At 35.7% G+C, this 18,081-nt stretch overlaps 1 protein-coding gene and 1 pseudogene across 2 annotated transcripts; both read left to right on the top strand.

The window, feature by feature from the left end:
- Nucleotides 1–390: 390 nt before the first annotated feature.
- LOC102224240 (class I histocompatibility antigen, Gogo-B*0102 alpha chain-like) lies at nucleotides 391–11,545 on the top strand. 2 transcript variants are annotated; one of them, XM_023344396.1, is made up of 7 exons: nucleotides 391–1,371; nucleotides 7,757–8,023; nucleotides 8,386–8,664; nucleotides 9,222–9,524; nucleotides 9,812–9,922; nucleotides 10,547–10,616; nucleotides 10,702–11,545. In XM_023344396.1, exons 2-7 carry the CDS (start codon nucleotides 7,900–7,902, stop codon nucleotides 10,739–10,741), a joined length of 927 nt encoding a protein of 308 aa, XP_023200164.1. In that variant the 5' UTR covers nucleotides 391–1,371; nucleotides 7,757–7,899; the 3' UTR covers nucleotides 10,742–11,545. The 2 variants fall into 2 exon arrangements, with proteins under 2 accessions (XP_023200164.1, XP_023200163.1); XM_023344395.1 differs by having other exon boundaries at nucleotides 393–1,480.
- A 66-nt stretch (nucleotides 11,546–11,611) lies between these two features.
- LOC111610384 lies at nucleotides 11,612–17,101 on the top strand (annotated as a pseudogene).
- The last annotated feature ends 980 nt before the right edge of the window (nucleotides 17,102–18,081 follow it).

Below are 18,081 nucleotides of genomic sequence, written 5' to 3'. Positions count from 1 at the left end.
TAAAAGAGTGCGCAGTTTTCACACTAAAACTTGGCGTACGGAAAATTTTAGAAAAGGGCGGCGCACAAAAAAAAAAAAAAAAAAATCGGATGCATAAAGTCATGCGCACGCAAGTGACCGCGCACCTTTCCTTTAAAAATCATAATTTGCGGGAAACAGAGCTCAGCGGCTGCTCCGCCCTGTCGCCTCCATAAATACATGTAAATTAGTATTAATACCCGGAAGTCTGGCACCACGTGAAGCAATAAGTATTTATGATAATAATAATTATATATTTTTATTTAAAAGGTGCTTTGAAGACACATAAGGTCACTTCACAAAAATAAAAATAAATTAAAAAAAAAATAAAAATCCAAATAAATAAATAAAGAGATCGTGCAAATGCCTGTTTGAACAGTAGCGCGTTCAGCCGGGATTTAAAGACAGACAGCGTGTCAGAGAGTCATTTTAGTGGGAATGTGGACGTTTATTCCAAATAATAGATGCTTTATGTCCATAAGGCGCATTCACAAAGCGGGTGACTCGACTGAAGGATGACTGCAGCTGGACCGGTACCGGTACCGCGGATGGCTCTTTAAGTTTGGCTCAGAGCTCCAGGATGATCAGTCTGAGTAATCTAAACGCTCATAAACCATCATCAACATTTCCCAGCAGATCAATATGATCTTTGATCTGTAACCCGGTCCAAACTAAAGGTGTTTGTAAGGAATTAAGTTCAAAGGAGTGATAGTTTAGAATGTGTTGCTTAAATATGCTAAAAATGTTATTAATCAGTGTTAACCAGAAACTGTATTTCAGGTTCTTTAAAAAGTAATTTTCACTGTATTTTATTTTGAAAGGCTCATGTTGCGGGAGGAAGTGGGGTAGATCAAAGGAACTTGACTGGTCCGTGGTTGGCTGAGGGTCATGAGGAGAGGAGAGAGAAGAGGGGAGAGACAGGAAGAGAGGGGAGAATCACGAAAAAGAGAGAAGACATGACAGAATTTAGCGAACGGGTTTGTACATAATTCGGCTTTCAGCTCGACAGTCGGTGAAAGTATATCAACCCTACGCTCTGTTTTACCGCTGCTGTGAGTTCCAGACCGGAGCTCACTGAACACTATATGTAATGCTCGCTGAGGCATTTATTATTCGCTAACTCAGTGAATAGCCGTTGAGGACTGTTAGCTAACCCGGCTAACGGACAGTTCAGTTAAAGTTTCCGAAGTGGGAGCTTTATGGAGTAGCGCCTGGAGCAGCGAGCTACGCATGTGGAAAGAGTGGTGGAGTGGTTGGAGGACTGGGCTACGCTGGACGTCTCTGTTCCCGAATCCTGAGGACTACCGGACTGGTTGGGGCCTGAGGACATCTTGCTGGCTGGACTGAGGACGGGTGAGGTGTTGAAAGGGCTCGGGGTTTCACTCGGAGAGGGGCGCCAAGTTCCAGCTTCACAACAGGCCTGCAACGGGGTTTCTTTTTGTTTTGTTGGGACACTATTTTAGTTAAGTATTGCCGGCTTAGGTGAACTTAGAACTGTGGGCCCACATTAATTAATATATTGTGTGAACTTAAAAGAGTGAAGTATTTCACAGTTTGTGCATTTGTTAATGTGTTTAATACATGTTTAATTCTCATACAGGTGTACGTTTGATTTATTAAGAACTATACTTAGAGTGTGTTATTTCTGTTTAAGTCTACTATTTGGTGAGAAGGGAAAGAAATACGGGTATATTATTACTCTAAACTCAACATAAGTTTAAAACACGAGAGTGTACTAAAATTATTATTTATAACTTGATGAGTTTAATGAACTCAGGGGCCCTTACCCATGTTAAAACGGTGTAATTGGGCTACAGATCAATTGCTCCCTCTGAATCCTTCCAATGGCGAGGTTCTCCATCAGAGCCAAAGCGCGGTGCCACTATTACTCGGCTCACCTTTACGCAGCTACTTATAAACGTGTGATTGTAAACATACCTTGATCATCTTAAAAATAATCAAACCTGTTGATTATTTTTAATCAGCAGGTTTGAGTTAAAATCCTGTTTTCTTCTTTTAGTGAGAATGAAATGACCCAGATGCATTTCATGCGCTTTGGCACACGGACCGATGCGTTACATCTTTATGAGACAAAAACTGAGAAAAAGTACTATTTAGATTAGAGCGACGTTTTCATATACTTTTATTTTTATTTGCTTTATTTTGTGTCCTTGTTAGCTTATTGTCTGAGGGTAAATGTGGTTCAGTTTCATTGTTTAAACAATAAAATATTAAAATCGTGAAAAACATCGGGTTTGATTCTTCTTGGTCTAAATAACACCGAATGTAATCAGATTTCAGTGTATTTAGGTGAGTTTTGACGCTTTGTAGTTTGATATTATCCACAGAAAGTGACTGCCGCACATTTTCATGCCAGCAAAAAAGTGTGCGTATTTACAAACTTTGACGCAAAGTTAATTTTTATACATGCCGACTTGTGCGTAAAATATGGCGCTGCACATTTTTTGTGTGCACGCACGCTTTATGCTTAGGCCCCTGTGGTCTCATGATATACAAAGGTTATTGTTATGTTAGTGCTGAGAACAGTGAATAAAAGCCTGAGCTGCTACCTTGGATTAGGGCGGCAAACTCTGTGAAATTGTTACTTTAATCACAATAAATTCAACTACAGAAAGACAGTATCCTGATGCTATACGCATGCAGAGGCATTAGCATAGTTTTTTTTTTTTTAGCATAGATCACTCAGATCGCTAGTAAATGTTGATCATTTTCATCATTTTTGTGTTTACCTTTTCCCTCCACTGTTGGTTTGGGAATCTTAGTATTAGACCAAAAAATGCCCTTAGCAGAGTATTACATACTAGCAATAAGATCTTAGGGGTTGATCAATGCTCACTTACAGAACTCTGTAAAAAAACAAATCATTAGGAAAACTAAAGCCATTATTGCTGATACTTCTTATTCTTTACATGCTGAGTTCCAGTTTCTGTCTTCTGGCATCAGACTCAGACTTCCTTGTATAAAAAGTAACATGTGCAAGCTCCTTCGTTCCTACAGCAATATCTCTTTTTAATGCAAGTAGTAAAAAAATATCAATCTCCAACCAAATTTACATCAAACTGTGGAAAAACAAGTAGAGAAAAAGCAACAGCAATTTAGTGCTCCTTATGAGTGAAGTAAAATTCAGCTGAAATCAATTTAAAAAATACTTGAGAAAGGTTAAAAAATGTGCAAAAATAAAGAGAAACAAGATTGCAATTACATTTAATTCCACCAAGTCTTTCGAATGTGGAATTAGTGCTTGTTAAAAAATAACATTGTGCTTTGGCTGTGACTTGTAGCATAAAGTGGATAAAATTTACTGGAGTTGAAAGACCAAAAATATACAAATAAAATTAACACAAAGCAATAAAATCCTTGTGTGGTCTCCTTTAATGATACTCCACCATATATTAAAATAATGTAGCAGAATAAAGAAAGAAGATATTATATCAATGGTCACACTAGTTTAAATAGCACACTTAAAATAATCTCCAAACATGCTACAGGTTGTTCTATTTATTGTGGCCAAATGGAAACATGTTGTCTTTAGAAATTTAAAAAACGATTAAAAGAAAATTAGAGGTATGGGATTCCTTTCAAAGTTAATTTGGGATGCAGTTTTTGACAGCATTTTTAGCTTCTTAAGAACAGGTATTTTGGAGATGTTGTCCCTCCGGTGAGTTTTGGGTCTTCTCAGGATGTGAAACCTTCCCTGGTACATCCTGATCAAAAGTTCAAAACATCTAGTGTTTGAAGTCAGTCCTTAGTGGCCAATGTCCTGCATGTTTTAGTTTTAGTTCATCACACCTGAATGAAATCACGGTTCATTAGCAGGTCTCTGCAGAATGTCGACCTTTAAACTGGTTTCAACAAATGTTTATCTTGGCCCATCATGTCGTTTCACATAGGCAAGTTCACCAACACTCGACACTGTAACGTAACTGTAAAGAGCTAGAACTGTTACGCTTTAATCTAGATTGAGTCATATTTTTATTGCATTGTTATCTTGTGTGTAATGTCAAAAACATTGGGATCAAGTTGTGAAGTCTGACAATAGTCTGTCTGCTTCTCAGGAGTTAAATTTACCAGGTCCTGTCTGGCTTTGAGTAGGATAATAAAACCATTGAGATTAACAGGCATGAACATAATGGCTACCCAGCAAAATTTATATTTAATTTACATTAAAGAGAAAATATCCATAATAAAAATATGTAATTTTATTATACTGGCTGTGCATTTCAAGTATTTCAAGATTTAGTATACTTAATTTAGGAGCAGCATTTTTGTACAGTGAACATTTTTAGGTGAACATCAATTGTTGAAAAGCATAACGTACCAAACACATTTTCTCCATTGTTACCTTTCAGGCAACAAAAAACCATGGGTAAGAGGCAAAGAGGGAAGATAATATTTGAGAAAGATTTAGATTTGATCATACAAGTTTGAACTGTAGTCTGAACAGAATGGGAAAGCAAAAGGGCCTTTATGAGTATGGTCAATTAAGAGACAGTTAAACAGGCATTTATGGAAGGTATAAAATATCAGAGAAATACATTTTATTTATTACACGTCTTGTGAGCAAAAAGTAGTTTAATTTGGTTGGATTATATCGTTTAAATTATTTTCAGCTTCTTATAAAATCAGAACTTTGAAGTTAAAAATAATTTTTCAATTCTGGTTCATACTCCAATTCAAAAGATGGCGGTAGTGCACCGTTGAAACTATTTGCCAACCGCCAGAAAAATCTAAGAAGAAGAAGCGGAAAACGAAGAAGCGGAAAACGAAGAACCGGACCTGAGAAGTTCTTTTTTCTTTTGCGTTCCCTCGCAAAACGTGTTGGATTCCCGTGCAATACATTTGTCATTCCCTCCCTTGCATTGAGAAAGCGGTTCATTTTGGAGCAGCACCCAAGACTACGGAAACCAAACTAACAAAAAACTATTGTCTTCTTCAAATGCTTGTGTTCGTGCTCCTGTTTCTTCTTGATCTACCAAACGTGGTGGCAGGTCAGTAACACATTTGATAATATCAGACCAGACCAGCGTTTATGGGTCACTGTGGTCAGCTCAGTCCAGTCCCGGCTCAGAAAAACACGATCCTATTCATGGTATTCATGTTTACTAGAGCTTTCAAAGTGAAAGTGAAAGCATGGCGATTAGATGCAAGTTTACAACTACCCAATCAAAACAAATACATTTCAAAAATTTAAAAATTATAAACTAGGTAAGACTTTCTTGTAGGATTTCAGAATGAAAGCCTCACAAACACGGTGCAGTTGCTTATGTAAATCATTTTACAAGAAAGCTCTTGGCTTTCTTTGTCTGATTTCTGTCCAGATTATTATCTATAGGTGTCACTCTAACATCTGATGTGTAATTTCAATGTAAAAGAGTGGTCCTATCGCCTTAAATTTACTGCTGTTCTTAAGAAAAAGGAACATGAGATCACTATTTGAAAAGGCATTTGTTAGTAATTATATGTCATGGATGTATAGTTTCTTGTAGTTTCATTTCTGCCCATTATGTGCTGACAAAATGTGTTTAATAAGTCATTAAGCTTAGTGCCATGTCATTGTGAACTGTATTTTCCAAGCTTTTTCAGGGTATGTCATGTTTGGGTGTCTCTAGAGAGAGTCAGGGATGCATACGTCTCCAAAGAAAGGCCTCCTCTTGACAAATTAGTTTGTAGTCTGTCGTTGTATAAGCCCCTGCTTCAGAGGCAACCTGTAATAAAAAGAAATATGAAAAGATGATCACAAGAAGCTAAAAGAGCCATGCAGGGTTGAACAAAACGAACCTTCAGGAAGTTTGAGAGGGAATTATTGACGAGAATACAGAGTTTCTCAAAGTCAAGATTAGAGAGAGCAAGGAGTTGTACAAATAAGAAACTACTGGATGTTGCATGGTTTCTCAATGTTGTGCACCTGTCGTATTAAGATTTCAATAGAATTATGTCTTCTCTGCTGAGAGCGTTGTCTCTTCTGCCGTCATCTGTTGGGGCAGCAGCATCAGAGCCAGGGACCTAAAAAGGCACAAGAACTCGATAAAGAAGGCTGGTTCTGTGGATCCTGTAGAGATAATGATGAAAAGAAGGGTTTTACACAAAATCAAGAAAATTATGGACAACTCTAACCTTTTTATTAGACTGTCTTACAAAAACAGTATCTTCAGTCAGAGGCTTCTGCAAATTCACTGTAATACAGACTGCTACATCACCATCTACAATAACTCTGAAGAATTTGAATTAATGAGTTACAACAACATTTAATTTCTCTTTGGAATTAGTAAAGTATTTTTTAATTGAATTGAATTTGAAAGTTGCATTATATGTTGAATTTAGAGAAAAAATTGAAATATTAGTTTGAGCTAGTTAAATTGCTCTTGTTGTTTTATAGCTAACTGTTTGTATAATTTAAAAATAAATCTAATTTGTGGACAGTGGTTAATAGATGAGTATGCAAATCTTGCATAAATTAAAAGCCAGTGAACATGTACTGTAAGTGAATATGCTGTACATGTTTGCTATTCAATTGTTACTTTGAAAAATGAGTATTTTTTATGCCTTCACCATATTTTCCAGACACTGTCTATAGAATTGTTTATTTTTATGCTTATTGTTGCACACTCGAACAAAAATGATGTCGAGACATACGGTTGTTGTAAATTTTCTTTACTTTCCTTTTTTTCTTGAAACACGAACAACATCCATAATCCAACGTGCATCACACTCAGGCTGCTATCTCCTGGCTCGGCTTCCTCAACACAGCAAGCACTTAGGACCCAAAGCTGCCCTACGCGCCTGTTCAAAAGTGATACTTTTCTAAACTCCTTTCACTCTCAGCCAGAATAGTTATCTACATATATATGAATGCACAGCTTCACATGGACAATGAATCACAGTGCTTCTAAATAACAAAACAAAGCAAAATATTCATAGGAACAAGAATAGAATAATTTTAATGGAAGGGGGGTCCTTGATCTAAAGTCCCCGGCAACTGGTCCCCCACATTATCAAACAGTCATTAATATTTGGGCTGATTGTCATTACAGGTTTGGCTTTGCATTACAGTATACCAATCTTCCTGCCTGCATCTTGTCTGTATTTAAAGCCTTCTTCAACATTTGCCAGACACACTGTCAACAAAATAACATAAAAGAGTAAGAATAAGGTTGTGCTTGTTAGCACTAATGTGTAAACATAAATTGAGGCTAACGCATATGAGTGTGTGGGTATGGATGTATACACATTAACTTAGACATATGTAAACCCAGATAAAATGGAAAATTAATTTACCTGTTTGTTTTTATTTTTGATTGAATTTATCAATCTGTAAATATTGTATGAGTTTATGGGGTCGGAGTTCATAAGTTTCTTACTTCTTCCTACTCCTTTATGTAATGTTAAGATTACTGTGGTACAAGAATATGTGTCTTTTGCATTCCTTGTTCTTGTGCATGATTTTATGCCACCATTATGTTAGAAATAAATAAAAATAAAATAAAAAAATATGTTAAGAGTAAAAATTGTACAATGGTGCTGTTTTTGGAAGGTAAGCTTCTAGATTAGTTGGCTTAAAATTACTTTTTGGACAGAAGAATAACCATGAATTTATAAAATTAGATATGTTTTTGATGTCATTTTTTTATGTCAGAATATGATACATTGAGTTGAAATTAGTTTTGAGTCATACTGGAATTGAAATTGTAAAATATTCAGAAATGTCTTTTTCTTACAGTGACCCACTCTCTGAAGTATTTCTACACGGCATCTTCAGGAATAGAAAACTTCCCATCATACGTCTCTGTTGGGTTGGTGGATGATGTTCAGATAAGTTACTGTGACAGCAGAACAAATGAAAATATTCCTAAACAGGATTGGATGGATGAAGTGAGTTCAGAACATCCAAATTACTGGAAGGAGGAAACAGAGACATGTCTGGCTAAACAGCGAACCTTCAAAATAAACCTAGAAATTGCAAAACAACGCTACAGCCAGAGTGGAGGTTTGTTTATGTTTCACTTCTTAAATCAAACATTTTTTTCAAGCACTGAATTCACAAAGATTCCCTAATAGATCTTTGCAGATTATCATCTAAGTGTTTATTTTAAACATGATTGTTAGTTATTGTTTATTTAAAGGTCTTTGCCTTTTTTGCTTAATACAGTCAAATGTAAACTGTAACTTCACCATATACATATTATTTCTGTAGTGACATTAATAAAAAGTTAGAATATTTGCTCAAAATATATGTTTGAAGGTTTCTCTGTTTTATGAATCAGTTTGTCACAATAAAATACACATTTAGGGTATTTAATAAATTGTATTTTAAACACTGATGTTGAATAAAGTCTGTCTCTGTCACAGGAGTGCCCATCTTTCAGCAGATGTATGGCTGTGAGTGGGATGATGAGACTGGAGAGGTCAAAGGTTATGATCAGTTTGGTTATGATGGAGAAGATTTTATTGCCCTGGACCTGGAAGGACAATCATGGATCGCTCCTAAACCACAAGCTTTCAACACCAAACAGAATTGGGAAAATAATAGAGTTGCACAGGAACTTGAGAAGATCTACTTGACTCAAACATGTGTTGAGTGGCTGAAGACGTATGTGAGCTATGGGAGGAGCTCACTGATGAAAACAGGTACTACAACAGAGCACACATGACATAAAACATTAAGTAGCGTAAACTACGCAACTATGTTTATGTTTTTGTATTAACAAAAATCCGCCACAGTTAACCATGGACATACTGGCCTGTGTATTTACTACATTGTCATGCCACTGATATTTTCTATGATAAATCTGCAGAAATGAACTTTTACAAAAGTATGTGTTTTACTTATTTATTAAAAAGCAGGCGCAGAACAGTGATCTTCTCTTACTGTGGACCAAAAAGTTGGAACAAAATCATATGTGAAAAAATCATCATTTTTCACAGAATATGTCTTATACTATACTGTCACAACATAGTTACAGTTTTAACCAATATGTATAAGCACCATACTGCAATTTTAAATTGCCTTTTTCAAAAATCTACTTATCAAGCTTTCAGGGTATATTGAAATATTGGTAGACCCAACTACTATGAGTCAGGGGAGGTAACATGAAAAGTGTCAAGATGGTAAAACTGGAAATGAATATTAATTACAAATGGTCTTTAAAGCTAATAATAACTACAAATGTTTAATTTATCTTCAGATCTTCCTTCAGTGTCTCTCCTCCAGAAGAATAGCTCCTCTGCAGTGTGCTGCCACGCTACAGGATTTTATCCTAACAGAGCTGAGATGTTCTGGAGGAAAGATGGAGAGAAGATTCATGATGGTGTGATTAAAGTAGAGATCCTCCCCAACAATGATGGGACCTTCCAAATGAGTATTTATGTGAATCTTTCATTTGTTCCATCTGATGACTGGGCAAAGTATGAATGTGTGTTTCAGTTCTCTGGTTTTAAAGATAATATTGTCACCAGACTGGAGAGAAAGAAAATAAGGACAAACGAAGGTGAGGACAAAGTGAAGACTAAAAATTCAGCAAATACAATTTAGTCATGTAGTTTTTATTCCCACATACAAAAGAGAAAATGTAGTTTTTCTTTACTGTAAAATTCATTTTTACTATTAGTTCATAATCACATGTACCTATTTGGAATACAAACTAAAAGTTACAACTACAGTAAATATATTCAGAAAAATGAAATTCCAAATAGCATGGAGTATTGACAGTCTTACTCGTTGTAACTGTTCACTTTAGCACACAGGTTTTGATTCTTTTCTCGTTTCTCTCCTCAGTAAATTCTGCCATCTCACACATCGCTGTTATTGTGGCTGTTATTGTGGCTGTGATGATTCTGGTTCTGGTCACTGCTGTGATTATATTTCTTTGTCAGACAACAAAAAATGGTAAGAAAGCAATACATTATCTTTTTGAAATTTTTTTTATTTTAGATATGTGCACCTTATCAATAGCTTATATATTACTCTGCTTCATTAGGTAAAAAATTACCAAAAATAAAAAAAGAGTTAAGAGAAAATGACCAGGGCAACCCAGGAGAAAATAAACTTTTAATAGTTTATTTGAGATAGTCAAACATGTTTTAGCAGGACATTTGTTAAATGTGTATAAAATAGGAAATGTCAACTCAGAATAACTCATGGACTCTAATTGTTTTCAACATTAGTAAATGTTAAAAATGAGCTACAGTCAAACTGTTAAAGGTGCTTTCAAACACAAAGATAGTGTAAAAGGACAGATGAACCAATGGGTATATTTTCTGATATCCAGGGCTTGTCAAGTGTAATTACAAACTTTTATAGTCAGAGCTAGCCAGTGGCGTAAAATGTGGGTTTGCACTATTGTGCCTCATAGGGGCACTGCGCCAGAGGGGACGTCAAATACAGAAAAGATTATTTTTCTAAGAGGGCCTGTATAAACAATGTGAACATACAAGTTAAAGCTAAAGAACTTGACAAAAATTTATTTTGTCTCTGAAAATAAAAAATAACTATTTAACATGTTTTTTCTAGTCACTCAAGATAGCATGACTGAGACTTCATCTTCAACTTCCCAAGATAGTGCTTCATCAGACAGTCAATGGTAAAGTCCTATTGTTGCAACTTGTTTCTGTTTAATTTCCTCTTAAATATGACTCAAACAGCCATCCATCAATCTGTCGTTTTAGGTCGAGGCCTGGGGAAAAGATCGTGGACATGTCATATTAGAGACTCATTAACCTCACAGTTATGTTTTTGAACTGTGGGAGGAAGTTGGAGAGAACCTGCGAGAAAGACTTGTTTTTATCATTTAATCAATATATGTGATATGAAAAGTATTTTCTATACATTGCATTTATTTTTGCTTAAGCTGAACTCATTTCATAAGTGTGGAAAAACCCAGAACCTCCCGGCTGTCCAGAAGAGGAAGAAATTCTTCACCGTTAAAAACTCTGAGTTGCAGAAGACAGAGCAACGCCACATGATGAGATATTTCTGTTACAGAAACGAGAAGATCTTGTAATGACAGGGTTGGAGAACAACTGATGTGTATAAACACCCTGTGTTCCTCAGTGGGAGAAAGCTGCATTTTGGTGCAAGCTCCTCACTCATTGCAAGTAAAAATGCCTTAATAATGTAACTCTTTTCTTTGGCATTCCTTTGCAACTGCATGTCAGGAGCAGTACCATTTTTCTTACTCAAGGTGAGCAGCTTCTTGTTGCAAAGCAATAATAGTGGTACCAGATGTGCCATTCTTAGTTTGTGTAAGCATGGCTGTGTTCCCGCTGTTTCCAACTTATCCACTTTGTCACTATATGTAGAAAAACGCTATCAATCAATAAAGAAAGAACCTTTAATAACCTATTTAGACAGTTTATCTGAAAAAAGTTTATTTGGGGTTACACTTTGACCTACGTTTGATATGTACAACATTTTTGTAAGAACTAAAGGTAACATAGTTACTTGATTGTACTGGCACTTTGTGTGTGGAAAGTACACAATGCCGCCCCTTTAATAAATAATGTTTGGTGACGTTGCAGCTGTTATTCTTTCTCTCTAGTTTCGTGCTTCTTCCTTTAGTGTAAAGAAACTAAGTGGATTATTTTGGATGTAAACTAGACAAGCAATAGTGGATCTGGCTATCTATATGTTTGTCTTTTTGATCCTACTGCTTATGCAGCTCAGTGCTGCAACAGGTAAGTTATTAAGCCTACAATTATTAAATGAAATAATCAGGGTTTAATCTAAGTTTCTAGATTGTTCTGTTTGGAACAGCAGATGGCTGAAAGTGTAAGGACTGTTTTGTTATGAAGGACTCTAGTTCAAAGTTCAATTCACAAGTTGTTTAGAAATATTTGTTATGCAGTTGTATTTCTATCACGGTGGCTGACAAGGTAGGCTCTGGAGTTATTTCTGCTCTACTATGACTATATTCAGGCATTGCTGTTAATTATGACGCAGCTCAACTGCTGCAGAGATCTGCCACCAGTTCCTCCTGGGGTGTTAACAGTGTTTTTAAACATCTATGTAGCTGCATTAGACCAGTAGTTATAGCAGAAAATATTCACCAACAGATTGGAAACGACCTACTCAGCACTGTCATGTACATTTACTGAAGCCTTCTTCAGTCAAAGTTTGGAAAAGAGATGAAGGCAGCTGTCTCTTCGGTGAAAATAGATTGGAGTTGTACAGCAGTATTAGACAAAGTTGTGCAGATTCTAGATGTTGTGTTCTAGCCAAGACCTAACAACTCTGAGATGTTTAATTTGGAACTACTGTTGAGCCATTTGTCTGCAGTTAATGCAGCCAATTTTGGATTTTCATGCATTATACAGTGATATTCCAACACATGCTCATTTAGTAGAGCAGGACATTGATGTCAGACATGTGCAGCCAATCCATCAGTATTTTTATCTCGTCCCTCCAGAAAAGGGTAAATTCCTCAAATGGCAATGGGAACATGCCTAGAGTTTATTTTATTTTGGAGGACCAGGCAGGTCACAGACTACAGGTGGGTGTCACAGTAAAGGTGCAGTTTTATCAAAATATATAGTATTAAGATGAAAATTGACAGAAGGCCAAAGTTTAAAAAACAAAACCATTTACTTTACCAAAAAAGCCACATGGTTCTGTTTAACATTTGAGGACTGCAGTAGAATCCCTTGTTAAAGAGGCTTATTGCACAAGAAAATGTTTCTCAGTCCCTCGATTAGCTTGCTTAGCTTAGTGAAACTTAACTCTGTATAACTTACCACCGTTATGCTAACTCTGTTCAGCTTATCAACTTAAAGTCAACAGCTTTGAATCATTACAACCTTTTTCTTATTTATGATCAAAATGAAAGGTCTTCTTGTGCAGTAGTCAGAGACTGCTACTCATTATAATAATTATTATTATTATTATTATTAATGGTAATTATAGAACAATTAAAAGAGCATTTCTGCCATACTGACATGGGGTGTGGACTGCAACAAGTAATTAAAAAAGGAAAAAACAATTTTCTTCAGAATAAATTGGTGCAGTTCTGAAATGCTAACATACAATATAAACAAACTGATTGGCAGTTTGTTTATGCCAATCAGATTTCGAGGGTAGCAGATGACCCCGGCAGCGACCCCTGACCTCGACCCTTTATGCAAAAATGTGTTGATTGTGTTGGAACTGCTGAGTATGTGAGTAAACTTGACTTGCTGCTCAAAGGTTATGTTCAAGTCTGCACTAGCCCAAGAGGTGTTTAAAACCATATCAGTGCCATACATTTCTTTATTGTTGGTAATGAAACATGAAAAATAAAAAATATATATTTGATGGAAAATGTTGGTAATTGTATTCAACTAGATGCAGAATTAGAAAAAAGAAGAAACGGTTCAAAGCATTAGGTTCAAATCCTACAGAAGGCTTGAAAATGTAGGCAACAAAAAATGGCAACATGTCATAAAATTTTCAAAAAACAAACAAAAAAACTGCAGCAGATAGTCAGGTAGCCGTCTTTCACTCATCATCAAAGCTAATCTTTGTTCAGGACAGGTTGGTGATATCCCTTGGAGTCCTATATTTATTTGTTTTTTTTCTTATCTCTTCACAAAGATTTTATTGCAACCAGTTTCAAATTCCAAAAATTGAAATTGTAATATTGTTTCTCCTTGCAGTGCATCATTCTCTGCAGTATATTTATACTGCATCATCTGGAATCAAAAACTTTCCAGAGTTTGTGGCTGTTGGTCTGGTTGATGGAAACGAGGTCATGTACTATGACAGCAACATCAGGGAAGCAAAACCCAAACAGGACTGGATGAAGAAAGTCACAGAGGATGATCCACAGTACTGGGACTTTCAAACACATGAGTTATCTAGAACCCAGAAATCTTTTATAGATGGTATTGAAGTTGCAAAGCAGCGCTTCAACCAAACTGGAGGTTTGTCAGTTTACTACTGTTAGAATATCAGGCTTGTCTTATTAATAAGATTATGGCATTTTATTCAATATTATTAGGACTGTTCCGACATGAGTGAGATTATTAGTTATTTCATTGATGTTCTCTTCTTAAACTTACATAAAGGCTCTTTAGGAAATTGCACAAAATCATTTGCTTGCCATACGTATTTACACAGTTCAAATGAGCCATAATGTTAAATTATTTCTTTTCTACGTTTGGTGAAAATGTGGTTTTTAAATTTCAAAGCAATGGCAGAAATAATCTGGCTTGTACCCTCTGACCTGCTCTGTCTGTTGAAAAACAACATTCACAGCCACTGAAAATCTAATGATGGTTTCTGTTTCTCAGGTGTTCACATCTTCCAGAATATGTACGGTTGTGAGTTTAATGATGAATATGAAGAAGTTGAAGGTTGGGAAAACTTTGGTTATGATGGAGAGGACTTCATCGCATTAGACCTGAAAACAGAGAGATGATCTCCTCCAGTATATCAGGCTTCAATCACCAAAAACAAATGGGACAATGACAAAAGGAAGATGGCACTGACAAAAAACTACATCACCCAAATTTGTCCTGATTGGCTGAAAAAATATTTGGAGTATGGGAAGAACTCTCTGCTGAAAACAGGTAAAATGATGCATAGTTTAGTATTCAGCACTTTTTTTTTTACAGTGACCTATTTGTCACATGTTTATATGTTTTACATTACTGACTGTTTTTGTAAATTTTCTATGTGCACTTTTGTGTTTAGTACTATACCTGTGAAATTATAAAATCAGTTTTCAAGTCTGAGGTTTTGAGGACTTTCTTGTTCACCGAGTTTCTCTGTTTTATGATGAGGAGAGTGTGTTTTACTCTCCTTTCTCTTATTTTCAACTTTTTGTGCTACCACCTTATAACCAATATAACTATTGTATTTTTCTCCACAGATGTTCCTTCAGTGTCTTTCCTCCAGAAGTCTCCATCCTCTCCAGTCTGCTGCCACGCTACAGGTTTCTATCCTAGCAGAGCTGAAATGTTCTGGAGGAAAGGTGAAGAGGAGATTCATGAGGGTGTAGATAAACAGGAGATTCTTCCTAACAATGATGGGACCTTCCAGATGAGTATTTACATTGACCTGTCATCTGTTCCAACTAAGGACTGGACAAAACATAAATGTGTGTTTCAGCTCTTTGGTCTCAAAGATGACCTTGTTATCCAACTGGAGAAAACACAAATACGGAGCAACTATGGTGAGAATAAAATGAGAAGTGAAGGATAATTTTGGGAAATAAACTGTAGATTAGAGGTGCTGCAATTTTTGTATTTTTACACGAGTATAGAAGTATGCAGCTGCGTACAGTAATAGTATAAATAACAGCAAAGCAACATAAGTAGACTATAAACAATCTTACTCATTGTAAATGTTGATTTTAGCACAAGGGGGATTAACGTGCATATTTTTATTTTTTAATCCACAGGCTATTCATATGTGCTCATCATTTCTTTGATCGTAGTTGTAATTCTATGTCTTGCAACTTTGGCTCTGTCTGGATACGTTTACACGTTGAGAAAGAATAACGGTGAGAAATCAGCAAATTTTGTTTGATTATTTTAGATTTTGAGATGAGTTGGAAAAAAAAAGCCAAACTTAAATAATCTTTTATTAATAATAACATCACCTTCCTAAAGTTATTATTATCCAAAAGTGATTTTTTGACAAAAAAAAAGAAAAAAAAAAGACATGGACTTTTATTTTTGGAAGGTGGCGCTACCTAAATGTAAATAAAAATGCATAATTTTACATAATAAAAGTCAAACCTGAAAACTTTATATACAGTTTTTTAATATAACAGCTCAAATTGTGTATCGTTTTTCAGGTAAAAACGGGCGTATGATAAATGGTGAGTAAAACATGTATAAAATACTTATTTGCTAAATAGTTTCTGTTTTTGATAAGAAGTTTTTTCAGCAGGTTTTTGTTGCAACATTCAGTATAAAACAGAAACTTCCTAACAGTTTGTTTGACTTCCAGCTGTGAAGCTTTGTGAGGCTCAGGAAGAAATGCTTTCCAAAAATGAAATGAAGTGAGTAATTTCATATATAAAACAAAGTCACTTTCAATCTGAATATGGAAGAACTGCATGTTTTTTAGGTTAAAAAAAGATAATGTTTTGGATGCATCAATGTAAGCAATGATTCCCAAGTGATTACTCTCAGATTCTGAGAAATTACTAGATAGTGAATTTTGTGAAATACTGCAGAAATGCACTTATATTAATATAACTGGCAAATGAAACTAAATGTGTAAGGTTTTGGTTTTTCTGTGTATTAATTTAGGTTTCTGTGTTCAGTTGAGTCTCTGTGTCGTCTACCCCCTGATTGCTCCCAGCTGTGTCTCATGTTCCCTGATTACCCCTTGTGCATTTAATCCCACCTGTGTTCCCTTGATTGCTCCTTGTATTTTGTGCTTTTCACCATTAAATCATAATTTCTTTCACTTCAATCTGGGTCTACCGCTTCTCTCCTCACCATCAACCTCCCACTTCATAACAAAATATTTGTGATCAAAAGAGTAATATTTGAAAACATTTGAATGACTGATAAGATACTTAAATGTTTTAATTATTTGGAAAGTGCTATAACACTGAGATCATTTCTAACATTACTTTGTCACTCTAATTGTTTATTTCTTAATTTTTTCAGGTTGTCATTAAGGCACCGAGATCAGGATCGGCATCAGTTTGAAATGTCATCTTGAGGATTTTACTTAACTGGGATTCATAGATTTTTGACAAGAATATTTTTAAATGTGAACTTTTTAAAAACATCTGATCACCACTTTTGAAGTAGTTCTATTTTTATGTTTTATTTGAGTTTTTCTTCTATTTATTCAAACATTAATATTAGTAACAAAATCTGGCATGACTTTAATTCTTGCACAGATACATTTATCATGTCAACAACTAATGCTGAGGTCCAGTAGTTATATTTTTGTCACATTTTTTTTCTTACCTCTTATGTATTTTTGCAGTCTTTGGAAAAGATTTGTATAGATCATTATGAAAATCAGTGTGACCACTAATAAAAACACCAGATTTAACTGATGCTTTAGTGCACAGGTGTCAAACTCCAGTCCTCAAGGGCCGCAGTCCTGCAACTTTTAGATGTGCCTCTGCTGCACCACACCTGAATAGAATAATTAGGTCATTAGCAAGGCTCTGGAGAACTGATCTACACAAGAAGGTTTTTAAGCCATTTCATTCCAGTGTTTTGTACCTGTGGCACATCTAAAAACTGGAGGACTGCGGCCCTTGAGGACTGGAGTTTGACACCCCTGCTTTAGTGCATCTGAATGCAGAAAATATTTGCTGTTTTGTCTCCTATGATGGATGTTTAACCATGTTAATTAATCAGGATGTTTAGCTGTAATAGTTGTTAAGCATCAATAAAGGCCTGAATGGAAAAGAGACGCCAAATAGCTAAAGATGCTGATGCAGGCAGAGAAATAGAGTTTTATCAAAGAATCTGAATATTAAGGCTCAGATCCTTTGATTGATCATCATATTTAGGTAAATGTAACCCAGGTGTCCGCCATGACTCAATCACCTTCCCTTTAAGCTGTCCCTTTAAGTTGATTGTCATGTGTGCTTCCGGGTTTTGTTTTTCTTCCCCACCTTGCTGCTACTCACTGTTGGTTGTCGTGTTGGTTGTTTGTAAAACAACCTGGAGTGTCTGAATCGACTCATCACTCATATGTAATCTCTAAAACTTGAAGATTGCGGTTGTGATCCATTGAGAGCTGGTAAACCTTCCTGTTTTGAGCAAGTTATCATTGCATCTACCTCCTCAGATAATCCGTTACTCGACGGTCAGGTTTTTTTTCCGCCTTTGCTGTTGCATTGACTCACTTGATGATGGAAGATGGCGAGCTACCCACCCACCATCTGGTGGTAGGAAAACGGAACTACACTTTCCCTACAGAAACGAACTAAAAACTCTGAGTATTGAAAAGGGAACATAATTATTCTCTTTTTGTCCTTGGATCTATTGTGGACTCTATTACGTTTGAAGTATCACTGATTATTATTATAATTGTTTTTGTTGTTTTTTTTTTTTTTCCCCTTTCTGTTTTTGGAAATGTATTGTTTT

This window comes from Xiphophorus maculatus, chromosome 13 (assembly GCF_002775205.1).
Source record: "Xiphophorus maculatus strain JP 163 A chromosome 13, X_maculatus-5.0-male, whole genome shotgun sequence".
NCBI classification, from domain to species: Eukaryota; Metazoa; Chordata; class Actinopteri; order Cyprinodontiformes; family Poeciliidae; genus Xiphophorus; species Xiphophorus maculatus.
This window is presented reverse-complemented; position numbering and strand designations above follow the sequence as displayed.

Coding starts and splice junctions, on each gene's coding strand:
- LOC102224240 (XM_023344395.1), top strand. Junction 8,024..8,385: donor ACGCTACAGCCAGAGTGGAG/GTTTGTTTATGT, acceptor TCTCTGTCACAG/GAGTGCCCATCTTTCAGCAG. Junction 10,617..10,701: donor GCTTCATCAGACAGTCAATG/GTAAAGTCCTAT, acceptor CTGTCGTTTTAG/GTCGAGGCCTGGGGAAAAGA.